At 46.2% G+C, this 22,076-nt stretch overlaps 1 protein-coding gene across 2 annotated transcripts in view; it reads right to left on the bottom strand.

Annotated features, from left to right (window-relative positions):
- Window positions 1-21,915, bottom strand: part of dcaf1 (ddb1 and cul4 associated factor 1) — a 55,143-nt gene extending 33,228 nt beyond the window's left edge. For both annotated transcript variants that reach the window (XM_082187373.1, XM_082187374.1), the window contains exons 1-8: window positions 21,731-21,915; window positions 20,452-20,572; window positions 9,790-9,866; window positions 8,543-8,616; window positions 7,261-7,374; window positions 6,415-6,552; window positions 4,086-4,598; window positions 38-139 (exon numbers count right to left, since the gene is read on the bottom strand). In XM_082187373.1, coding sequence (XP_082043499.1) covers window positions 38-139; window positions 4,086-4,598; window positions 6,415-6,552; window positions 7,261-7,374; window positions 8,543-8,616; window positions 9,790-9,866; window positions 20,452-20,567 — 1,134 coding nt within the window. In that variant the 5' untranslated portion in view covers window positions 20,568-20,572; window positions 21,731-21,915. The remainder of the gene's footprint in view (window positions 1-37; window positions 140-4,085; window positions 4,599-6,414; window positions 6,553-7,260; window positions 7,375-8,542; window positions 8,617-9,789; window positions 9,867-20,451; window positions 20,573-21,730) is intronic.
- Between the last annotated feature and the right edge of the window lie 161 nt (window positions 21,916-22,076).

Genomic DNA, 22,076 nt, shown 5'->3' with positions numbered 1-22,076 from the left:
CAGTTGAGCTGTGGAGGGTGTGATGTGTGTCTGGTACCTTCAGGGCTTCAAACGTGAGCTGGACGTCGTTGGTCTGTTTCAGGTCCATGTAGTGCATCAGCAGCTCACGAGCACCGAGCTGCATGAACACGGCCAACAACTGCACACACAAACACAGCACTTTCACTCAACTTGGGGTGCAAATATGCCTTTATTTTTGAGTGAAAATGCCTTTAAAAAAGGTAGACCACCCAGTCATCACTTATTTTGGTTCTTTTAAATCAGACACTTTAATTAATTAATAATTAATAGAATTAATAAATTATATTATTCCAGTCCCTACTAACACGCTTAAAGATACCTTGGAGCCAGACCTCTGAGTTATTATTACAGAGTCAGGGTTAACATCTTGAATCAGGTACACTCCTCTTCCATGCGTGTCAGGCATGGCTTAATACAATGCAAAATACTATTCAGCTCACTCAACCAAAGCCCAATTGGCTAAAATGGTCCCAGACAAGAGTGCCACCTGCAACCGTTGCAAACATTCTCCTGCCAACCATCTGCATGTGTTTTAGACATGTCCACAGCTGGTAACCTTTCGGTCCAACGTACTTGAGACGCTTCCAAAAGCTCTTAACACTAATATTGACCCTGACCCATTTATGGCCCTGTTTGGGGTCTCCCCTTGGCCTGATTCGGCGCCCGAGTTCGTAAAGTCATTGATTTTACTACAATCTTGGCCAGACAGACTATCCTTCTTAATTATCCTTCTACCTTAATAATGGACAATGTTTTACAGTCTACTGTTTTTACGAGATTCTGTAAAGTCTCTGAAAACCAATAAAAAAATTTGGAGTAAGAAAGGGAGACCTATCCTCCATCAGTGAGTGTGTGTGGCATTACCTCCTGGTACTCTCCCAGCGGGGTGAGATTCAGCGAGTGTGTGTGGCATCACCTCCTGGTACTCTCCCAGCAAGGTGAGATTCAGTGAGTGTGTGCGGAATTACCTCCTGGTACTCTCCCAGCGGGGTGATATTCAGTGAGTGTGTGAGGCATTACCTCCTGGTACTCTCCCAGCGGGGTGAGATTCAGTGACTGTGTGTGGCATTACCAGGCAGTGAGTGTGAGCGGCATTACCTCCTGGTACTCTCCCAGCGGGGTGAGATTCAGTGAGTGTGCGCGGCATTACCTCCTGGTACTCTCCCAGCGGGGTGATATTCAGTGAGTGTGTGAGGCATTACCTCCTGGTACTCTCCCAGCGGGGTGAGATTCAGTGACTGTGTGTGGCATTACCAGGCAGTGAGTGTGTGTGTGGCATTACCTCCTGGTACTCTTCCAGCGGGGTGAGATTCAGTGAGTGTGTGTGGCATTACCTCCTGGTACTCTCCCAGCGGGGTGAGATTCAGTGAGTGTGTTTAGGCATTACCTCCTGGTACTCCCCCAGCGGGGTGAGATTCAGTGAGTGTGTGAGGCATTACCTCCTGGTATTCCCCCAGCGGGGTGTGAGTGTGTGTGGCATTACCTCCTAGTACTCTCCCAGCGTGGAGAGATTCAGTGAGTGTGTGAGGCATTACCTCCTGGTACTCTCCCAGCGGGGTGAGATTCAGTGAGTGTGTGAAGCATTACCTCCTGGTACTCTCCCAGCGGGGTGAGATTTAGCGAGTGTGTGTGGCATTACCTCCTGGTACTCCCCCAGCGGGGTGAGATTCAGTGAGTGTGTGTGGCATTACCTCCTGGTACTCCCCCAGCGGGGTGTGAGTGTGTGTAGCATTACCTCCTGGTTCTCTCCCAGCGGAGTGAGATTCAGTGAGTGTGTGAGGCATTACCTCCTGGTACTCCCCTAGCGGGGTAAGATTCAGTGAGTGTGTGAGGCATTACCTCCTGGTACTCCCCCAGCGGGGTGAGATTCAGTGAGTGTGTGAGGCATTACCTCCTGGTACTCTCCCAGCGGGGTGAGATTCAGTGAGTGTGTGAGGCATTACCTCCTGGTACTCTCCCACCGGGGTGAGATTCAGTGAGTGTGTGAGGCATTACCAGGCAGTGAGTGTGTGTGGCATTACCTCCTGGTACTCTCCCAGCGGGGTGAGATTCAGTGAGTGTGAGCGGCATTACCTCCTGGTACTCTCCCAGCGGGGTGAGATTCAGTGAGTGTGTGAGGCATTACCAGGCAGTGAGTGTGTGTGGCATTACCTCCTGGTACTCTCCCAGCGGGGTGAGATTCAGTGAGTGTGAGCGGCATTACCTCCTGGTACTCTCCCAGCGGGGTGAGATTCAGTGAGTGTGCGCGGCATTACCTCCTGGTACTCTCCCAGCGGGGTGATATTCAGTGAGTGTGTGAGGCATTACCTCCTGGTACTCTCCCAGCGGGGTGAGATTCAGTGACTGTGTGTGGCATTACCAGGCAGTGAGTGTGAGCGGCATTACCTCCTGGTACTCTCCCAGCGGGGTGAGATTCAGTGAGTGTGCGCGGCATTACCTCCTGGTACTCTCCCAGCGGGGTGATATTCAGTGAGTGTGTGAGGCATTACCTCCTGGTACTCTCCCAGCGGGGTGAGATTCAGTGACTGTGTGTGGCATTACCAGGCAGTGAGTGTGTGTGTGGCATTACCTCCTGGTACTCTTCCAGCGGGGTGAGATTCAGTGAGTGTGTGTGGCATTACCTCCTGGTACTCTCCCAGCGGGGTGAGATTCAGTGAGTGTGTTTAGGCATTACCTCCTGGTACTCCCCCAGCGGGGTGAGATTCAGTGAGTGTGTGAGGCATTACCTCCTGGTATTCCCCCAGCGGGGTGTGAGTGTGTGTGGCATTACCTCCTAGTACTCTCCCAGCGTGGAGAGATTCAGTGAGTGTGTGAGGCATTACCTCCTGGTACTCTCCCAGCGGGGTGAGATTCAGTGAGTGTGTGAAGCATTACCTCCTGGTACTCTCCCAGCGGGGTGAGATTTAGCGAGTGTGTGTGGCATTACCTCCTGGTACTCCCCCAGCGGGGTGAGATTCAGTGAGTGTGTGTGGCATTACCTCCTGGTACTCCCCCAGCGGGGTGTGAGTGTGTGTAGCATTACCTCCTGGTTCTCTCCCAGCGGAGTGAGATTCAGTGAGTGTGTGAGGCATTACCTCCTGGTACTCCCCTAGCGGGGTAAGATTCAGTGAGTGTGTGAGGCATTACCTCCTGGTACTCCCCCAGCGGGGTGAGATTCAGTGAGTGTGTGAGGCATTACCTCCTGGTACTCTCCCAGCGGGGTGAGATTCAGTGAGTGTGTGAGGCATTACCTCCTGGTACTCTCCCACCGGGGTGAGATTCAGTGAGTGTGTGAGGCATTACCGGGCAGTGAGTGTGTGTGGCATTACCTCCTGGTACTCTCCCAGCGGGGTGAGATTCAGTGAGTGTGAGCGGCATTACCTCCTGGTACTCTCCCAGCGGGGTGAGATTCAGTGAGTGTGTGAGGCATTACCTCCTGGTACTCTCCCAGCGGGGTGAGATTCAGTGACTGTGTGTGGCATTACCAGGCAGTGAGTGTGTGTGTGGCATTACCTCCTGGTACTCTTCCAGCGGGGTGAGATTCAGTGAGTGCGTGAGGCATTACCTCCTGGTACTCTCCCAGCGGGGTGAGATTCAGTGAGTGTGTGTGGCATTACCTCCTGGTACTCTCCCAGCGGGGTGAGATTCAGTGAGTGTGTGTGGCATTACCTCATGGTACTCCCCCAGCGGGGTGAGATTCAGTGAGTGTGTGAGGCATTACCTCCTGGTACTCTCCCAGCGCGGTGAGATTCAGTGAGTGTGTGTGGCATTACCTCCTGGTACTCTCCCAGCGGGGTGAGATTCAGTGAGTGTGTGAGGCATTACCTCCTGGTACTCTCCCAGCGGGGTGAGATTCAGTGAGTGTGTGTGGCATTACCTCCTGGTACTCCCCCAGTGGGGTGAGATTCAGTGAGTGTGTGTGGCATTACCCCCTGGTACTCCCCCAGCGGGGTGAGATTCAGTGAGTGTGTGTGGCATTACCTCCTGGTACTCCCCCAGCGGGATGAGATTCAGTGAGTGTGTGTGGCATTACCTCCTGGTACTCCCCCAGCGGGGTGAGATTCAGTGAGTGTGTGTGGCATTACCTCCTGGTACTCTCCCAGCGGAGTGAGATACTGCAGGATCAGTCTCTGCTCGATCCCCGGCGTGAGCGGGAACAGGTGGTAGTTATTCCCGATGACCCACGGGCTCATCTCAGACCAGCTGCTGTTGGACAGCTCGCTGAAGTTGCGCTCCGGCTCCGGCATGGAGAAGTTCAGCTTCTGCTTCACCTTCCCTCCGTTCTCCCTCTTCCTCCAGCTCCTCAAGCCCTCCACCGGTCCCTCGTTCTCCTCCAGCTCCGGCGGCACAGCCGACGCCGGCTTCATCAGGCCTTTCATGCCAGTGTTGGACCGGCCCATGCTCCTCAGCGCACACACGGGCTCGGCGTCAGGGTTCTCCGGGAGAGCACTGGGAACGCTGGGAGTGAACTCTCCATCCACGGTCTCCTCGTCCAGTGGGAGCAGAGGAGCCAGACTCTTGCTCGGACGCTTGCTGTCTCTCCGGCTCTCCAACTCCTTCTCCTGAAGCTCCCTCAGTCTCTGCAGCATTAGAGGAACCTAACACACAAACATGCTTTTTAAAACTCACTGAGTCAAAATGGACAGTATTGCTGCGTATAATATATATTCTCTAACTATGCACATCGCTGTTTTAAATTCTTGAATCAGAGTGACTTCCCCTTCCCTCTTGCAGCATCTCTTCTCTCTGATGACGAGGGTGGGGCAACCGATATCGGTCAATCTCTATTTTCTTGTACCATTTAAAGGTGCAGTGTGTAAAGTTTAGCGGCATCTAGTGGTGAGGTTGTGAACTGCACCCAACAGAAGTTACAGTGGCCGACAGGAAAGTGATGTCGTCTGAGACAGCAGAGAGTAGCCAGTTAAGCAATGAGGTTTCTTTACAAAGATAAATGAAGAAATTATGTTTTCCTAATAATTCAGTAAATCGATGTTATTGCGAATATTATTGTGACTTGTTCATCATCGTGTCAGTGTTTATTCGCTGGCTTTAGCTGAAGCTTCTTTGCATGAAGAACAACATAGTGACGAAACGCTTTTTGTCCGCTCAGGGCCACCGTAGAAACATGTGGATCTAAGCGGACCCGTGGTATGTGTAGAGAGAAACGCCTCATTCTAAGCTAATGAACACATAACGGTTCATTATGTAAGGTCTTTATACACCACTGACAACATAGTTATGTTTATGATATTGTATTTCTGTCAACCGATCCTCCTAAATATTACACAATGCACCTTTAAGACTTTATATGGCCTTAAATTTGATTCGCAAATAAGGGACCCTTATCTAACATATACACTGCCGTTCAAAAGTTTGGGATCGGTACGATTTTTTATGTTTTTAAAAGAAGTCTCTTCTGCTCACCAAGACTGCATTTATTTGACAAAAAAAAAACAGTAATATTGTAACAATATAAAAATTTTAAATAACCGTTTTCTATGTGAATATACAATAAAGTGTAATTTATTCCTGTGATCAAAGCTGAATTTTCAGCATCATTACTCCAGTCTTCAGTGTCACATGATCCTTCAGAAATCACTCTAATATGATGATTTGATGATCAAGAAACATTAATGATTAATATCAATGTTGAAAACAGGTGTGTACAATTATTTTTCAGGATTCTTTGATGAATAGAAAGTTCAAAAGAACAGCATTATCTGAAATAGAGTCTTTTGTAACATTAAACTATCATTCACAAGTTTGGAGTCAGTAAGAATTGTTTTTTGGCGGGGGGGGGGGGGGGGGGGTGGAGAGGATAATATCAGTACTTGTATTCAGTAAGGATGCATTAAACTGATCAAAAGTTACAGTAAAGACATTTATAATGTTACAAAAGATTCTATTTCAAATAAATGAAACTTTCTCTTCATCAAAGAATCCTGAAAAAAAACATATATATTGTACACTGAAGACTGGAGTAATGATGCTGAAATTACACTTTACTATATATTCACATAGAAAACAGCTGTTTTAAAATTGTCAAACAATATTACTGTTTTTTTGTTGTTGTTGTATTTTTAATCAAATAAATGCAGTCTTGGTGAGCAGAAGAGAATTCTGTTAAAAACATAAATCTTACCGATCCTAAACTTTTGAACGGCAGTGTGTGTGATTCAGTGTTTAGACATGGAGAATGAAGTACTGACTGACTAGCACAGGTGTTTCTGTTTGCATCTGATGTGCCTGCAACCGCTCACTTCCTGGACTGGGCAAATGTCTACCGTCCATTTATTATGCATGAACTGATTGTTTGTTCTTTACTGTTATTGTGAAGCATCCTTAAGCTTGGGAAAGCCGCTATATAAATTAAACATATTATCATTATTATTATGATATTATTTGTGGCCTCACCAGCACAGAGTTCTCCTCGCGATAGTTAGCGGCGATGTCCTGGTTCTCCATGGCTCCGGCTAGCAGGCCTGTGGCGTAGATCCTGAGCGGCTGATCCGCCTCCTGGGCCCATTTAAACAAGCGCTCCACAATACCCTCCTGTCACACACACACACACACACACACACACACACACACTTGAGACGCGAGGAAGCAGAAGCCGTAGGGCTGTTTACACCTGGCCACTTCATGCGTGTCCGGTGATTGGATGGCTATCCGATCGTGAGTAGACCAGGTGTAAACGCCCTCCGAAACACATTTGAGACGATTTGAATCCGATCGCTCAAACCACATCTGGAGGAGGCCAGACGAAACTGGACAAGTGTAAACGCATCTGGCTGTTGAAACCACATTGTAAACTTTCCTCCTCCCAACAATGCTAAAAATAAACATGTGAGAGCGTGTTATAGGGTATATGTCATGTTATAGCCAGATATGGCACCACAGATGAGCATCAGGTCATCAAGCCAATGCGCAAACTATCGCAAATCAAAGAGAACATCAGTCGCAGACGCTTAACATTCACAATCTTCATTAAAAGTAAAGAAACGAGATGATCTTAGCAGTGATGTGGCCGCTGTCTCCCATTGCGCTCTTTGATTTTGAGATTAGCTGATGATCAATAAAACACAGCTCATATCGGTTGCTTTCGGTGACGTGGACGTCATTACATCTGCATATAGTGCGGGAATTGAAGATCGGATTTATATCCGTTTTGCGAAAACACATTTATGTGATCAGGTGTAAAATGAGAAACGAGATAGCTATCCGACCGGTGTGAACAGGGGCGTGTGAGGCTCCCAGTACCTTCTCCTGGAAGACCACGGCGGTCTCGAGGCCAGGCATGATGTTCAGCAGGAGTCTGCAGGCCGCCGTGTTCACAGAGCCCTCACGACTGCTCATCACGTACGTGTTCACCAGCTGGAGAAGCACAACACACACAACATCAGAACACAAACACAGGCCCTTTTATTTCCGACCCAAAATGCGAAATGTGTAACAACTTAGTTTAAATGGTTAAAGCTCTCAAAAAATAATTAAGAAATCTGAAAAAAATAAATGTGTATTTTGATTGAAACTTTGTATTATTTTTTTTAGACACTTTTATGTCCCACTTCTGGGTTAACACTGAGTAACTACCAGGCTCATTTACAGGGGTTTAAAGATGCATTACATCAGGATATATGCGTACAGCAGCACGGCATGACGATATGAAGTGTTGATCATGAGTAAGTATATCTGCTGGTACGACTGCACAGTTATTGACACAGTGAGTGACTTAATAAAGAGTGTGATGTGCTTGACATTAAAGAGTTATTAAAATGTCCTCTTCTGTGACTCATTGCCCTTCAACGCTCAAATACACACAGAGTTGTCAAAATGCCAGTGTTACAATATTACTCAAACCAAATATATTCAATTTACTTGCAGAAACGTTCACCTACAGATGACAGCAGCGTATGACCAGGCTGAGCCTGCAAGGCCCCGTCAGTAGGGGGCGCTAGAGGGACATGTGGACTCTCAAAACATCTCCCCTTTATCATTTAGACTATTTGGTCTTTGAACTTTTGCTTTACACCCCTATGGGCTGTTCATTAGATATAGTTTATTCGTTATATCCGTTACATCTTTGGTCTGTTGTCTGTGTGCGTGCATATTTACATTTTATGAAAAAAAAAAAAAAACCATCCTCAGTCCTGAAAGCTGCACACTTCCATTCAGCGATTAGCAAAATCTCTATTGATTAACACTTGATATCGTCACCACACCCAGTTAATAGGCATGTCTCATTGTGCTAGATAAGCCAGCACTTGCAATCAGTGACAATATCATTTTTAAACTAAATTCTATTAACAATATTAATTAAACTAATGTGAAATGTGTAGCCAGGGCCATGTGCAAGCATTATGCTGTGTATCAATTCAATTCACAATGCAATTGTGCTTATGATTATGCATCCAATCTTATATAGCTGGATTTTAGGGAAACAAGTATGCAATCAGTGACAATATCATTTTTAAACTAAATTTTATTAACAATATTAATTAAACTAATGCAATTGTGCTTGCGATTATGCATCCAATCTTACCGCATTCATGAAATCATCGTTCTTGAACAGGATTTTCAACAGGTGTCCCAGCATGCACTCTGGATCTGCCCGTCCTTAGAGCAAAACAAGAAGTTTTATTCAATATTATAATGTTCCATCAGACACTGATGATTAAAGCAGGGCTCCACATTAGCGCTTGTCCGGGACGAGTAAAAGAGAATTGTACTTGCCCGACTGATCCACTAGCCGGATTAACACGTCAATAAACAATAACCATGGAATCAGTAAAACGAGAGAATGATTTTATTACATGTATTCGACAGTGGATGATAAATGTACTACTGTAACAGTGTTGAGCTGTTGAGGCTCTCAGCCTCTCGAGGAGACATCGAAACATCACAAAAGAAACTCCGTTAACAACATCCGGCCTATACAAATACAAAATGTGGAGTTTTTATATGTTTAACATGTGTTTAGCAATCTCTCACGACGAGTGCCGTTCTCCTGAACACCATCATGATTCAAAATGTGACATTTCATTTAACAGTTCAACTTACATTTTAGACAATTTTTACACATTTTAAAGGGGGGTGCCCTTTAAAAGTGCATATATTACAATATGCAGATTTAAATATATCAAAGCTGAGTGAACACTGATGAGAAGAGCTTGAGACTAAATTATATTTAAAGGAGAACTCTGTAACTCTAGCGAACTCTAGTCACTTCTTCGCTGATTTTCCCTTTTGTTGTCGCATGTTTTCCCCACGAGCTCCCCCTACAGCTGTGGGGGGGCGTATATTTCACAACACAGTCGTAAAAAACTCACTTGCGGCGGCCTCCTCCCCCTCTCTACCGCTGCTCATGTGCGTTTGTTTTGATCGGAGCAAGCCAACTGTATCGTGTGGAGCTATGTCTACCGAGGTGGGTAATCTGGTAATACATCATACATGCGTGTGTGTTTATGTCGAATTGCCGTAAAGCAATTTGTGTTTCGCGCTCGTTCTCTTCTCGTTCTCGGTTCTCACGAGACTTCCAATTTCACTTTGCCGGGACGGCAGTGCGCAAGTTGCAAGGTTGGTTTTCCGCCTGGGAACGCTGGGGGGAGCGGGGAAAGTCACCAATATCACCAGAACAGGTTGTTTAACCATCCAAATGATTTCTAGACAGTTTTATTAAGTTAAAAAAGTTACCAAGTTCTCCTTTAAAACACAAACAAAAAAAATTCCGGTCAAGCACAAGAGAAGGCCTAATGTGGAGCCCTGATGATGCGTGAGGTGCGGGATCACCTGGATGACGGTCATCGAACGGGTCCGGATCGGCTTTATGATACTCCTCCGTCTCCCGCTCCACCAGATCCGAGATCCTGAGAGATACACATATATGAACACATTAACACTGGAGTGGAATTCAGGAACACATTATGTTTTTGCTCTAAATCGATTAGTTATTGAACATTTAAAGTTGATTCATTATTGGACTCTGCGGGTTCATCTAGAACGGTCTCTGTGAGGCTATAGTCGTGTCGTGGACTCTGAGGGTTCATCTAGAACGCTCTCTGTGAGGCTATAGGTGTGTAGTGGACTCTGCGGGTTCATCTAGAACGCTCTCTGTGAGGCTATAGGTGTGTCGTGGACTCTGCGGGTTCATCTAGAACGCTCTCTGTGAGGCTATAGTCGTGTCGTGGACTCTGCAGGTTCATCTAGAACGCTCTCTGTAAGGCTATAGTCATGTCGTGGACTCTGCAGGTTCATCTAGAACGCTCTCTGTAAGGCTATAGTCGTGTCGTGGACTCTGCGGGTTCATCTAGAACGCTCTCTGTGAGGCTATAGGTGTGTCGTGGACTGCGGGTTCAGCTAGAACGGTCTCTGTGAGGCTATAGTCGTGTCGTGGACTCTGCGGGTTCATCTAGAACGCTCTCTGTGAGGCTATAGGTGTGTCGTGGACTCTGCGGGTTCATCTAGAACGGTCTCTGTCAGGCTGTAGTCGTGTCGTGGACTCTGCGGGTTCATCTAGAACGGTCTCTGTAAGGCTATAGTCGTGTCGTGGACTCTGCGGGTTCATCTAGAACGCTCTCTGTAAGGCTATAGTCGTGTCGTGGACTCTGCGGGTTCAGCTAGAACGGTCTCTGTGAGGCTATAGTCGTGTCGTGGACTCTGCGGGTTCATCTAGAACGCTCTCTGTAAGGCTATAGTCGTGTCGTGGACTCTGCGGGTTCAGCTAGAACGGTCTCTGTGAGGCTATAGTCATGTCGTGGACTCTGCGGGTTCATCTAGAACGCTCTCTGTAAGGCTATAGTCGTGTCGTGGACTCTGCGGGTTCAGCTAGAACGGTCTCTGTGAGGCTACAGTCGTGTCGTGGACTCTGCGGGTTCATCTAGAACGGTCTCTGTGAGGCTACAGTCGTGTCGTGGACTCTGCGGGTTCATCTAGAACGCTCTCTGTGAGGCTATAGGTGTGTCGTGGACTCTGCGGGTTCATCTAGAACGCTCTCTGTAAGGCTATAGTCGTGTCGTGGACTCTGCGGGTTCAGCTAGAACGGTCTCTGTGAGGCTACAGTCGTGTCGTGGACTCTGCGGGTTCATCTAGAACGCTCTCTGTGAGGCTATAGGTGTGTCGTGGACTCTGCGGTTTCATCTAGAACGGTCTCTGTGAGGCTACAGTCGTGTCGTGGACTCTGCGGGTTCATCTAGAACGCTCTCTGTGAGCCTATAGGTGTGTCGTGGACTCTGCGGGTTCATCTAGAACGGTCTCTGTGAGGCTACAGTCGTGTCGTGGACTCTGCGGGTTCATCTAGAACGCTCTCTGTAAGGCTATAGGTGTGTCGTGGACTCTGCGGGTTCATCTAGAACGCTCTCTGTGAGGCTATAGTCGTGTCGTGGACTCTGCGGGTTCATCTAGAACGCTCTCTGTAAGGCTATAGTCGTGTCGTGGACTCTGCGGGTTCAGCTAGAACGGTCTCTGTGAGGCTATAGTCGTGTCGTGGACTCTGCGGGTTCATCTAGAACGCTCTCTGTGAGCCTATAGGTAGGCTTGGGCGGTATTCGAATTTTGAAACCGTCAAACCGCCTCCCTATTTTACCGGGGTATACGGTATTACCGTGACTAATTAAAAATGACATAATGGGCTCAGACGGCGTCACCAAACTGTTGGCTTGTGCCTACACCGTTCAGAAACTGAATGCCAGATCGGGCAAAAAAACAACAACAAAAAAAATCAAGCCCAACCCCTGCACGTTGTGTCTGAGTCAGGCCGACGGCATTAACTGTTATTATGAGCCGGAGCCCACCATTATTCAACATAATATCTGTGTGCGTGCAACAAGCAAGAAGTGCCTTTGTAATCCGGTGACGCGTGTCCATTGATTTTTATTAATAAAACTTTTCTGCAAAGATGGAAGTTGACGATCGCCATCTCTGTAGTGAACGCGCCTATAGAGAGAAATGCACATCATTACACAATCAGAGAGTGGCCTTTTTCTTTTCGTTTTGAATTGTTTCGTTTAAAGAAATTGACGATCGGCATCTGAACGCTATAGAGAGACATGCACATCATGGATTACAGAGAGGTAGGCTAGTCTATTTCTTTTCGTTTTGAATGGTTTCGTTTACTGAAATTGACGATCGCATCTCCGTATGAACGCGCCTAGAGAGAAATGCACATCATGGATTACTTAGCCTAATCAGTGAGTAGCCTATTTCTTTCGTTTTGAATTGTTTCGTTTAAAGAAATTGACGATCGCCATCTCCGTATGAACGCGCCTAGAGAGAAATGCACACCATTGATTAATCAGACTATATTTCTTTTCGTTTTGAATTGTTTCTTTTAATGAAATTGACGATCGCATCTCTGTATGAACGAGAGAAATGCACATCATGGATTACTTAGCCTAATCAGTGAGTTGCCTATTTCTTTCGTTTTTAATTGTTTCGTTTAAAGAAATTTCAAGCTTTATTTATTTGTCATGTCTGTGAGGCATAGCCTTTTTTATGAGATTTCAATGCAAGTGACAGCGGCATGCTCATCATGTCATGATTATATTAAATCCAGGCGTTTGGTTGATGAAAATTTTATAAAAATTTAGATACAATTTATACAAAACGAAATTCGTTTTAAAGAGGCCTTTTACAAAACTAAATTTATTGAAGTGGTCAAATCGTCTGACACCCGATGCATCCCATCTTATTTGTGCTGTTCACTTTTCATAATCAACAAAGATGGAAAAAATAACATTATAATATTTTAACAAATACGAAACTTAATGCGCTTATGTATCCTGGCAGCAGTGAGTGGGCGGTTGTTTCGGAGATGCGACGTTAGAGGTGTTTAAATCTCTCGCGGTATTGCCTCGTCAGTATTTACCGCCTCTCCCTTCTCATTTGGTTGGAACCAGAAATATTGCCAAACTGCAACCACACATAAGCATTTTTTAGGCAATAAATAAATTATATATATATTATAGGCTATATAAGTGCCGGTAATGACGGTATTGAAACTGATACCGGTGCTATTTTAAGATCCCGCGGTATCCGATATTACCGTAATACCGCCCAACCCTAGCTATAGGTGTGTCGTGGACTCTGCGGGTTCATCTAGAACGCTCTCTGTGAGTCTATAGTCGTGTCGTGGACTCTGCGGGTTCATCTAGAACGGTCTCTGTAAGGCTGTAGTCGTGTCGTGGACTCTGCGGGTTCATCTAGAACGGTCTCTGTGAGGCTATAGTCGTGTCGTGGACTCTGCGGGTTCATCTAGAACGGTCTCTGTGAGGCTATAGTCGTGTCGTGGACTCTGCGGGTTCATCTAGAACGGTCTCTGTAAGGCTGTAGTCGTGTCGTGGACTCTGCGGGTTCATCTAGAACGGTCTCTGTGAGGCTATAGGTGTGTCGTGGACTCTGCGGGTTCATCTAGAACGGTCTCTGTGAGGCTATAGTCGTGTCGTGGACTCTGCGGGTTCATCTAGAACGGTCTCTGTGAGGCTATAGGTGTGTCGTGGACTCTGCGGGTTCATCTAGAACGCTCTCTGTGAGGCTATAGTCGTGTCGTGGACTCTGCGGGTTCATCTAGAACGGTCTCTGTAAGGCTGTAGTCGTGTCGTGGACTCTGCGGGTTCATCTAGAACGGTCTCTGTGAGGCTATAGTCGTGTCGTGGACTCTACCGGTTCATCTAGAACGGTCTCTGTGAGGCTATAGGTGTGTCGTGGACTCTGCGGGTTCATCTAGAACGGTCTCTGTAAGGCTATAGTCGTGTCGTGGACTCTGCGGGTTCATCTAGAACGGTCTCTGTGAGGCTATAGTCGTGTCGTGGACTCTGCGGGTTCATCTAGAACGCTCTCTGTGAGGCTATAGGTGTGTCGTGGACTGCGGGTTCAGCTAGAACGGTCTCTGTGAGGCTATAGTCGTGTCGTGGACTCTGCGGGTTCATCTAGAACGCTCTCTGTGAGGCTATAGGTGTGTCGTGGACTCTGCGGGTTCATCTAGAACGCTCTCTGTGAGGCTATAGTCGTGTCGTGGACTCTGCGGGTTCATCTAGAACGGTCTCTGTCAGGCTGTAGTCGTGTCGTGGACTCTGCGGGTTCATCTAGAACGGTCTCTGTAAGGCTATAGTCGTATCGTGGACTCTGCGGGTTCATCTAGAACGCTCTCTGTAAGGCTATAGTCGTGTCGTGGACTCTGCGGGTTCAGCTAGAACGGTCTCTGTGAGGCTATAGTCGTGTCGTGGACTCTGCGGGTTCATCTAGAACGCTCTCTGTAAGGCTATAGTCGTGTCGTGGACTCTGCGGGTTCAGCTAGAACGGTCTCTGTGAGGCTATAGTCGTGTCGTGGACTCTGCGGGTTCATCTAGAACGCTCTCTGTAAGGCTATAGTCGTGTCGTGGACTCTGCGGGTTCAGCTAGAACGGTCTCTGTGAGGCTACAGTCGTGTCGTGGACTCTACGGGTTCATCTAGAACCGTCTCTGTAAGGCTATAGTCGTGTCGTGGACTCTACGGGTTCATCTAGAACCGTCTCTGTGAGGCTATAGGTGTGTCGTGGACTCTACGGGTTCATCTAGAACCGTCTCTGTGAGGCTATAGTCGTGTCGTGGACTCTGCGGGTTCATCTAGAACGGTCTCTGTAAGGCTATAGTCGTGTCGTGGACTCTGCGGGTCACATAATATAGTCGTGTCGTGGACACAGCTGTTTCCATGGTGAACACACACAGCTGATTTCACGGCATCCTCACGGGTAGTGTTGTCAAAAGTACCGGTACTTCGGTACCAAGTCGGTACTGACATTTTTAAAATGTGAAGATACCAGCATTTCAGTAGTACCGGTACCCACTAATAGGAGCTGTTTCAGTTGCTTCTGTGTTTATCTAAGCATATCGACGTAGCCGACATATACCATGATATATATATACTGTCTGTGTATATTAAACCGCAAAAAGACTATTTAAATATTAACCCTGCATGTTCTGTTGGTCTCTGTGTGAATGAATGGCGCAGACGCGCAATTTCATTTACCTCACACACACACACACACACAGACACACACAGAAGCATGAGTGACGCTCGCGCTGTTTTCAGTCTCTGCTGCCTCACGATATGATGACATGATGAAATTCATCTCCGCTCTGAGAGTCACTTCATGAGCATTTTACCGTTTCATTTGAGAAAAACTATCGTCATATCATACACACACAGAAACTCAAAGGTCTTCACGGCAACCCGTCAAAATAAAAGTTCGGTTTAACTTGAAGAAATTGACAGAAATAATTATATTAGGCTACTGTACAGTAGATTTAGCCACGTCTCCATGTATTAAAAATACTACTACTAATAATAATAATAATGTGTATAGAAGGTTGCCTAATTTTCACTTTATTTTTTTTATAAGCAATATTTAAGTTTAAACAGCATGTAGCCTTCAATGCTTATATGTATTATTTATTTATGATTACCGTCATAAATACATTTTTTTTCAAACAGTTAAATAAAATAGAAAAATAGTTTCAACAGATTTTGCTGTGGTACCGAAATTGGTACCGAGAACTGTAAAATTTGAATGGTATCGGTACCGACTACTGGAATTTTTGTATCGTGACATCCCTACTCACGGGACGGTTTTAACATTTGCGATTTCACCCTTCTAACTTCACACAAATTAGAAACACTTAGGCAAAATGATTTTGTTTTGCTCTGTTAAATTGGAGTTTAACTTGCCTATATTGCTCCAAAGAAAAGTTGTTTTGCAGTGCTTTTTTTTGTTTTGCATTTTATGTTATACTCGATTGCAACCTGTCTTTTGAAAATTATATTTCATATGTTACAAAAACAGCATTTTTCCACCTTAGAAACATTGCTAAGCTACGTAATATGCTATCAGTTTCTGATGCAGAAAAGTTAGTTCATGCATTCATGACCTCGAGACTGGATTACTGTAATGCTTTACTAGCTGGTTGTCCTGCATCCTCAATAAACAAGCTACAGTTAGTCCAAAATGCCGCCGCTAGAGTTCTTACTAGATCAAGAAAATATGATCATATAACACCGATTTTATCATCACTGCATTGGTTACCTATAAAGTTCCGTATTAATTACAAGGTATTGCTACTGACCTATAAAGCCCTAAACGGCTTAGCTCCAGTCTATTTAACGGATCTTTTATCACCCTATAATCCATCGCGCTCTTTAAGATCACTAAATTCAAGGCTTTTGGTCATACCTAGGATATCCAGAACCACCAAAGGAGGGAGAGCATTCTCACATTTGGCTCCAAAACTCTGGAATAGTCTTCCTGATACTGTTCGTTGCTCAGACTCGCTCTCCCAGTTTAAAACTAGATTAAAGTCGCATCTCTTCAGCCAGGCATTCATATAATCCTACAGTTCAAACTACAATCCGGCCTCTAGCTCATAAATGCCAGAGGAGAACTGGCCCCCGACTGAGCCTGGGTTCTCCCAAGGTTTTTTTTTCTCCATTAGGTCACCTGATGGAGTTTTAGGACACCATTAGGTCACTTGAAGTTTTTCGGTTCCTTGCCACTGTTGCCTTTGGCTTGCTCAGTTGGGGATATTTTGGGGATATTTAATTTAATTTTATCAATCAATAAATTCCTCTTGAAACAAACTTTGTTGTATTATTTTAATTTAATACTGTGAAGCTGCTTTGATACAATCTGTATTGTGAAAAGCGCTATACAAATAAACTTGACTTGACTTGACTTGACTTTAACATTAATGTGATTTGTAGGTATAGCAGATACTACATTACAGATACAGAAACACCCCCAGACACACATTAATCTAATACTCACACATAATAATGTGGTCCTATTCAAAATAAATTGTCCCCATTTGGGCCTTGCTACAGCTTAGCAATGTGAGACTTTAAGCAGCCGTTTCAGCACCAGAACAGCTTCTGGGTGGAAAATATTGACCTGACATCGTCAAATTAGTTTGGGTTTGGTATATCCATGTTCAGGAAAACAAATGGTTCCAATTATTTCAAATACAGTGTATCTAACACACCCAGAGCCCAAGTTGTGGCAAAATAGTTTTTGGAGAATCTGTAGTTACTGCTTTTTTCCTTGGTATGGTGCCACGTTTTTGGTAAGTAATACAAAGCAAGAATACAGTAACTGCAAAATAGGGGTAAAATATCAAATTAAATATGAGGATTGATATGTACAAAGAATAAGCTAATATAAAGTAACAAAACAGCCACATGTCCAATAATCTACCTATAACCACTTAGGCTGGATGACAGGATAACTTTAAAGTCATTTTTCTCAGTTCTGCACTCTGCGTAGTTACTGCCTTTTTGCTTTGTAGGGCAGTATAGTCGTGTCGTGGACTCTGCGGGTTCATCTAGAACGGTCTCTGTAAGGCTATAGTCGTGTCGTGGACTCTGCGGGTTCATCTAGAACGGCCTCTGTGAGGCTATAGGTGTGTCGTGGACTCTGCGGGTTCATCTAGAACGCTCTCTGTGAGGCTATAGTCGTGTCGTGGACTCTGCGGGTTCATCTAGAACGCTCTCTGTGAGGCTATAGTCGTGTCGTGGACTCTGCGGGTTCATCTAGAACGGTCTCTGTGAGGCTATAGTCGTGTCGTGGACTCTGCGGGTTCATCTAGAACGGTCTCTGTAAGGCTATAGGTGTGTCGTGGACTCTGCGGGTTCATCTAGAATGCTCTCTGCTATAGTCATGTCGTGGACTCTGCGGGTTCATCTAGAACGGTCTCTGTAAGGCTATAGGTGTGTCGTGGACTCTGCAGGTTCATCTAGAACGGTCTCTGTGAGGCTATAGGTGTGTCGTGGACTCTGCGGGTTCATCTAGAACGGCCTCTGTAAGGCTATAGGTGTGTAGTGGACTCTGCGGGTTCATCTAGAACGGCCTCTGTGAGGCTATAGTCGTGTCGTGGACTCTGCAGGTTCATCTAGAACGGCCTCTGTGAGGCTATAGTCGTGTCGTGGACTCTGCGGGTTCATCTAGAACGGCCTCTGTGAGGCTATAGTCGTGTCGTGGACTCTGCGGGTTCATCTAGAACGGTCTCTGTAAGGCTATAGGCGTGTCGTGGACTCTACGGGTTCATCTAGAAGCGTCTCTGTGAGGCTATAGTCGTGTCGTGGACTCTGCGGGTTCATCTAGAACGGTCTCTGTAAGGCTATAGTCGTGTCGTGGACTGCGGGTTCATCTAGAACGGCCTCTGTGAGGCTATAGTCGTGTCGTGGACTCTGCGGGTTCATCTAGAACGGCCTCTGTGAGGCTATAGTCGTGTCGTGGACTCTGCGGGTTCATCTAGAACGCTCTCTGTGAGGCTATAGTCGTGTCGTGGACTCTGCGGGTTCATCTAGAACGCTCTCTGTGAGGCTATAGGTGTGTCGTGGACTCTGCGGGTTCATCTAGAACGGTCTCTGTGAGGCTATAGTCGTGTCGTGGACTCTGCGGGTTCATCTAGAACGCTCTCTGTGAGGTTATAGTCGTGTCGTGGACTCTGCGGGTTCATCTAGAACGCTCTCTGTGAGGCTATAGGTGTGTCGTGGACTCTGCGGGTTCATCTAGAACGGCCTCTGTGAGGCTATAGTCGTGTCGTGGACTCTGCGGGTTCATCTAGAACGCTCTCTGTGAGGCTATAGGTGTGTCGTGGACTCTGCGAGTTCATCTAGAACGGTCTCTGTGAGGCTATAGTCGTGTCGTGGACTGCGGGTTCATCTAGAACGGTCTCTGTGAGGCTATAGGTGTGTCGTGGACTGAGGGTTCATCTAGAACGGTCTCTGTGAGGCTATAGGTGTGTCGTGGACTCTGCGGGTTCATCTAGAACGGCCTCTGTGATGCTATAGGTGTGTAGTGGACTCTGCGGGTTCATCTAGAACGGTCTCTGTGAGGCTATAGTCGTGTCGTGGACTCTGCGGGTTCATCTAGAACGGTCTCTGTAAGGCTATAGTTGTGTCGTGGACTCTGCAGGTTCATCTAGAACGGTCTCTGTGAGGCTATAGGTGTGTCGTGGACTGCGGGTTCATCTAGAACGGTCTCTGTGAGGCTATAGTCGTGTCGTGGACTCTGCGGGTTCATCTTGAACCGTCTCTGTAAGGCTATAGTCGTGTCGTGGACTCTGCGGGTTCATCTAGAACCGTCTCTGTAAGTCTATAGTCGTGTCGTGGACTCTGCGGGTTCATCTAGAACGGTCTCTGTAAGGCTATAGTCGTGTCGTGGGCTCTACGGGTTCATCTAGAACGCTCTCTGTGAGGCTATAGTCGTGTCGTGGGCTCTACGGGTTCATCTAGAACGGTCTCTGTAAGGCTATAGTCGTGTCGTGGACTCTGCGGGTTCATCTAGAACGGTCTCTGTGAGGCTATAGTCGTGTCGTGGGCTCTACGGGTTCATCTAGAACGGTCTCTGTGAGGCTATAGGTGTGTCGTGGACTCTGCGGGTTCATCTAGAACGCTCTCTGTGAGGCTATAGTCGTGTCGTGGACTCTGCGGGTTCATCTAGAACGGTCTCTGTAAGGCTATAGTCGTGTCGTGGACTCTACGGGTTCATCTAGAACGGTCTCTGTGAGGCTATAGGTGTGTCGTGGACTCTGCGGGTTCATCTAGAACGCTCTCATTGAGGCTATAGTCGTGTCGTGGACTCTGCGGGTTCATCTAGAACGGTCTCTGTAAGGCTATAGTTGTGTCGTGGACTCTGCGGGTTCATCTAGAACGGTCTCTGTGAGGCTATAGGCGTGTAGTGGACTCTGCGGGTTCATCTAGAACGGTCTCTGTGAGGCTATAGTCGTGTCGTGGACTCTGCGGGTTCATCTAGAACCGTCTCTGTAAGGCTATAGTCGTGTCGTGGACTCTACGGGTTCATCTAGAACGGTCTCTGTAAGGCTATAGTCGTGTCGTGGACTCTGCGGGTTCATCTAGAACGGTCTCTGTGAGGCTATAGGCGTGTCGTGGACTCTGCGGGTTCATCTAGAACGGTCTCTGTAAGGGTATAGGTGTGTCGTGGACTCTGCGGGTTCATCTAGAACGGTCTCTGTGAGGCTATAGTCGTGTCGTGGACTCTGCGGGTTCATCTAGAACGGCCTCTGTAAGGCTATAGTCGTGTCGTGGACTCTGCGGGTTCATCTAGAACGGTCTCTGTGAGGCTATAGTCGTGTCGTGGACTCTGCGGGTTCATCTAGAACGGCCTCTGTAAGGCTATAGTCGTGTCGTGGACTCTGCGGGTTCATCTAGAACGGCCTCTGTAAGGCTATAGTCGTGTCGTGGACTCTGCGGGTTCATCTAGAACGGCCTCTGTAAGGCTATAGTCGTGTCGTGGACTCTGCGGTTTCATCTAGAACGGTTTCTGTAAGGCTATAGGTGTGTCGTGGACTCTGCGGGTTCATCTAGAACGGTCTCTGTGAGGCTATAGGTGTGTCGTGGACTCTGCGGGTTCATCTAGAACGGTCTCTGTGAGGCTATAGTTAAGGGTCTCGGGTTTATCTCACTTGGTCAGTATGTTGAGGAGCTCGCTGGATCCCGCTTGCTGTTCTCTCTCCCACTGCTCCAGTAAAGCACTGAGCTCCGCTTTCGAGTCCACACCTCCTCCATCTCCAGACGCCATCAGCCCTGAGACACACACACACACACACCTCAGTGATCCTGTGCACAACCACACTTGATGTTCATGTCATTCTCCACTACAGCTCCCAAAACATTAATAAACATACAGTCAAGGTATTCAGACACCAGATATAATTTGATATGTTTACTAGTGTGTGCAGGACACTATAGTTCGTTTGTGTAAGTGAGGAGAGCAAAATAAAGTAAACTGACATATTTTACCCAAAAATTCTTCATACAGTAAAATGTATAAACATTTGGTACCAAAAATGATTCCGACACTTTGACCTGATCATGTTTTGCTGAAGTGTGTTTTCTTTAATTGCTAATGCTCTTTTTACACACAGACTGAACACAATGAAGCATCGCTTGGTGATTGGTTGAGCTAAACTGGTATTATCTAATTGTGTAGTTAAATTTAACAGCTGACAGATATTCAACATAATTCATGTGTGAGACAGTCTAACAGAAGGACGGACAAAACCAGTCAAATATCAACTGAGTTCTTGTCATATTTTATTACCATTTTCTAAACTATAGTGAATAAACTGTGATAATGTGAGAAATGTTGAAGGTGTCTGAATAAATGTTGGTTTGACAGTGTATGAGTAAAACTTGAAGTAGAATAAAAGACTAAATCAACAGTAAGGTCATCAAGGCCAACAACATGACATGCTGAACATAACAGAACAACTCCTGATAAGAAATCAGAATTATAATGATTAATCAAGAGTTTCTGAGTCAGGGTTGCCACTAATATCGCAGTGCCTGTGATAAAGCTGAATAAACCAATAGATGAAAATATCAACACATGTATTCATCACACGTGTGTGTGTGTGTGTGTGTGTGTGTGTGTGTGTGTGTGTGTGTGTGTGTGTGTGTGTGTGTGTGTGTGTGTGTGTGTGTTTTTCAGGTGAACTTGAAACCAGCAGAAACACCTGCTAATATGAACTGAAAGCCTCTTTACAATACATTACCAGCTCATCCGCTAAAGAAACACACGCTAGCTCATTTATCCGGTGTATAAACATATACATTATATAAATATATAGTGTGTACAGAGCGAGCACGCGCATACCCCACACACACTGATCTGACATGTGAACTGAACACAACATTGAGGTAAACAGTGTTTATAACGTGTTTTGGCGCGCGAGGACTCACCTTCAGCGCGCGCGCACACACACCGCCTCAGACTCGCGAACGCAATCACCTCGCGAACACAACACACGCGACACGGACTGTTATACACACATGAAGAGTGTCGCTTAAGAGCTCATGTCACTCGTGTCTGCCTTTAGCAATGTGCTGCAACTTTATGATGGCGATCTCTAAACGCGTCATCACCCGGCGACGACAGGGAGACGTCGATGACGTCAGACGCACGCTTTTCGCCAGCAGGGAAGAGAGTTTGGACTTTACTATTTGTTGTCTATATTTGTTCAATTTTTTTATACTATGTGTTGGACTGTTGTCATGTTTATTATTTGTAATGTGATTGGCATTTAAT

The sequence above is a fragment of the Leuciscus leuciscus genome (assembly GCF_965113295.1).
Source record: "Leuciscus leuciscus genome assembly, chromosome: 13".
Lineage (NCBI taxonomy): Eukaryota > Metazoa > Chordata > Actinopteri > Cypriniformes > Leuciscidae > Leuciscus > Leuciscus leuciscus.
Note: the sequence above shows the minus strand (reverse complement) of the source record. Positions and strands in the feature narration are given on the sequence as shown.